At 40.8% G+C, this 4,105-nt stretch overlaps 1 protein-coding gene across 1 annotated transcript; it reads left to right on the top strand.

The window, feature by feature from the left end:
• The first annotated feature begins 1,064 nt into the window (after positions 1 to 1,064).
• LOC128026368 (complement factor D-like) lies at positions 1,065 to 2,211 on the top strand. Its single transcript, XM_052613442.1, has 3 exons — positions 1,065 to 1,143; positions 1,300 to 1,444; positions 2,062 to 2,211. The coding sequence occupies exons 1-3, from the start codon at positions 1,092 to 1,094 to the stop codon at positions 2,093 to 2,095; spliced, it is 231 nt and encodes a 76-aa protein (XP_052469402.1). The 5' UTR covers positions 1,065 to 1,091; the 3' UTR covers positions 2,096 to 2,211.
• The last annotated feature ends 1,894 nt before the right edge of the window (positions 2,212 to 4,105 follow it).

The raw sequence follows: 4,105 nt of genomic DNA on the forward strand, positions 1-4,105 counted from the left end.
GAAGGAGAACTTTATGGAGCAGATTCTGGCATGAGGATAGGAGCTGAGAACTCTCGAGGTAGCGCCATGTCCATGAAGGTGGAGTCATTGATGGCCGGCGGGCTTGACGTAGGAGAGGCCGGCTGGTCAAGCGGGCGAACTAGTTCTGGATCAAAGATGGACACTCTCCAGACACCGGAGGATCCCTTCCCTCCAGCTTGTCTGGGAGGTCCACAGGGCAATGGTGGTTGGCCCCAATCGAGAACAGCAAGTTAATTTTGGCATCGTCCAATGCCATAGTAGCAGCGAGCCCACAGAATTCCCAGGCGAACTCTATGAAGTGAAGATCCCTGCAGGCTAGAGCGGAGAACAGAGCAGCAATATCCATGGCTGCGGAGAGAAATATGAAAAAAAAAACTGAAAAGAAACACGGGGAGAAGAGTTTTTTTGTGACTTTTTGTTGGTCTGGAATTCTGTCACAGTTTCCTACTGTGAGAAGCACAGAGCGAGGACACGCAGAGTCGAATTCAAACTTACTTTAATAATATCCGGGGAACCAGGAATCTCACACAGCATGGTGCTGACATCAGCAATTCCAGACAAAGGAGAACAGAATGGCTAGAACTCAAATAGGGCAGATAACAAGGGGCAGACAGGTGAGGAGGATGACTAATAATGAGAAACACCTGGAACTAATAGAACTAAACGGGATAGGAACAGGAAGGACCAAATAGAGACAAAAAGGAAGTAAACAGTAACTTGCAAGTGAAAGTTTCAAGCTAATGTCTCACAAAACAAAATATGACATTACAAATAAAAGCATATGACAATAACACATATAGAACACCCCTCCCCCCCCATACTGCATACTGTATGTCAATATTTGGGTATACTGGTAGCAAAATCTGGGAAACAGAGTGGCTATCATGCATCATTGCTAGATGCCATTGTTTCATGGCATCATTTCAGAAGTAAGGGGGACAGAAATGTGAACGAGAACAACTCCCACACACACACCCTCTGACTCTCTTTCCCGTTTGGGCATTATATAAAGCTCAGCCCAGACTCAGTGGTGTTCATTCTCAGAAATATACAAACACTGACCGTTCACTATGAATAGACTAATATTTGCCTCTTTGCTTCTTCATGGAGCATCACAAACTGGTAAGAATATTCATTATCAGTACTTAAGTCTATTTATGCAACACAATATGCATTTCTGTTAAGCATCTCTACATTTTAACCCTGAACATGTTATATTTGATCTGATTCATGAGGTTTTTCTCACATTATAATTCTACATTATTGTGTTATGTGCAGGTGAATGCATCACAGGAGGAAAAGAAGCTGTAGCACACTCTTATCCGTACATGGCTTCACTTCAGTGGAATGGAAAACATGAGTGCGGTGGCTTTCTGATCTCCAGGCAGTGGGTGATGAGTGCGGCACACTGCTTTCAGGACGGGTATGTAACACATCAACACTAGTGAGCTGTCCGACAGCATTGCAATGCAAAGTTGAAGTGATTTCACCAGCAAATATTTCACAATTTTAGTTCCTTCACTCTCAGAAAAAAATGTACAAAATCTGTCAATGGTTCTCTTTCTCACTCTTAAAAATTACACAAAACAAACACAAATTACAATCAAGAAAATTCAAACATTACAGTTACATTCAAAATATTACCAATTGAAAGAACATGACAATTCCCAGCTGCAAATGACCTTGTGAAAGCTGGAAATTGTCATGTTCTTTCAATTGGTAATATTTTGAATGTGACTGTAATGTTTGAATTTTCTTGATTGTAATTTGTGTTTGTTTTGTGTAATTTTATGTTGTGAAGATTTTTAAAGAGGACCAGGAAGACTAGCTGCCATTAAATGGGCCGCTAATGGGGATCCTAATAAAACAATAAACCAATAAAAATCTCTCTCACAACAACACACACACACACATGCACATCAACAACATATATTGTGTGTGTGTGTGTGTGTGTGTTTTGTTGTGAGAGAGAGTGAGAAAGAGAGAGAGAGATAATAGTTTTTATAAGAAGACTGTTGTTGCTGCTGTTGTTTTTGACAGCTGGATAAGCCAATCACTGAGAGCGATGCAGTGAAACCAGTGAAATTCCAGCGTGAAGGTGGGTCTGACCCAGAGGAGGATGCTGATGTGAAAACAGTTGGGTGGGGTTCCTTGAACAACCTGGGAGGACGACCAGACAAACTGCAAGAGCTCACTATCAAAGTCTTGGAACGGTGGAGCTGTGGCCGTGGGGACTACTATGGAACAAAGTTCACAAATAACATGTTCTGTGCTGCAGAAAAACTAAAGGACACCTGTGATGTAAGTTCACTGCAATAGTTCATAACGCAGTTCAAGATGAAAATGACTGCTGTAAAGACAAAGTCTTTATACATGACCTCTCTCATTTCTGCTGTCTTTTGGTCTAATAGGGTGACTCCGGAGATCCTCTCTTATACAAGGACCTTGTTGTTGGAATAACCTCTAATGGAGGGAAGAAATGTGGCTTCATCAAAAAGCATGTAGTCACTGTACATGTATTTTCTACATTAATAAAAACTTTTCTACATCTACCTAAATCTACTTACAGTGGTTTTGTTTGTTCATTTTCAAAAATATAATTTTTACAAAAGTGTGTCATCAAAACCACTATTCAGTGTCTATATACAAAGAAAAAAGCCCAAAACAGACAATACATGACATCAAAGGAAATGCATAGAAATAGACAACCCAAAGATGTTCATTCTTCCAGGCCAAACATACCACGCATTTTATGCACATACTGTACATACATGTTATACAGTTATATGCAGGCACGTGCAGAGGGGGGTCTGGTGGGTGCTTAAGCACAAGCCCCTTTTCCCCTTGATTCCCGTTGATTCCCCTTACACTTTTAATAAACTCATGCTCAATCTAACTATTAATAAAAATTAATTAATAATAATTTAATTTAATGAAATGATCCACATGATGAATCTTCACCTGATGATCTCATCTGTGATGATCGTTCATGTTCAGACACCTTTAGTAATTTAGTGCGCTGCCAGCATGCCTTCAGTTTGCATGCCTTTTTTTAGCACAGAATAAGTCAGGATATATATTTTAGATTTCCTACACTAAATTATATGTCAGTCAGTACTGCATTATTAATGTAGTTTATTTATTACCTGGAGATAACTATAAATATATAAACTATAAATATATGAAATTAATCGCAATTGTGTGTTTATTGTTTTCACGTTTCATCAGTAAAAACGTTTTTGCTTATTATTAAAGGGGGGGTGAAATGCTCGTTTTCACTCAATCTCCTGTTAATCTTGAGTACCTATAGAGTAGTACTGCATCCTTCATAACTCCAAAAAGTCTTTAGTTTTATTATATTCATAAGAGAAAGATAGTCTTTACCGATTTTTCCCGGAAAAACACGACCGGCTGGAGGCGTGACGTGTGGGCGGAGCTAAAGAATCACGAGCGCCAGTAGGCTTTTGCGTTGAGAGCGTTTGGAAGCTGACATTACCTTGAGGAAAAAAACATCATCCAAAACAAACCATGACTAACAGTCAGATTCAGCCATTTATTTATGATCCAGAATCAGATCCCGAGGCTGAAACTGAATGAGAGCAGCAGCAGCAACGACTCGCTCCGAGCGGGGCTCGAACCCGGGTCTCCGATGGGAGGCGGACGCACTAACAAGGAGGCAGAGACATTTTAAGCAGTTTTACTCACCGCCTGTGGTTCCAACACACGATTGTGACCCTTTTTCGTTGGGATTGCATCATCCTTAAGAAATAAACGATACGCAAATCCGTCGTCAAACTGGGCCTTGTTTGTAAAACAAACATTTTCGAAATGCAGGGAACAAACACTTGCACAACTCCGTTGATGTTCTGTAAAAATAAACTCCATCCACTGGTCCCTTAATGCTGTTTTTTCTTTGGTAATCTGTGCAGGGTTGTCTTGCCCTGGCAACCAAAAACACACTCCTTTTGTGACATTTCGCGACGCTCTCGCTCTGCCTCTGATCAGTGAAGTCTGTTGTGCTCTCAGTGCTCTGCTATAGGGGAGCGTGCGCTCTTCCGGCAGAAGTGCCCTTAAGACCCATATA

This window comes from Carassius gibelio, chromosome A13 (genome assembly GCF_023724105.1).
Source record: "Carassius gibelio isolate Cgi1373 ecotype wild population from Czech Republic chromosome A13, carGib1.2-hapl.c, whole genome shotgun sequence".
NCBI classification, from domain to species: Eukaryota; Metazoa; Chordata; class Actinopteri; order Cypriniformes; family Cyprinidae; genus Carassius; species Carassius gibelio.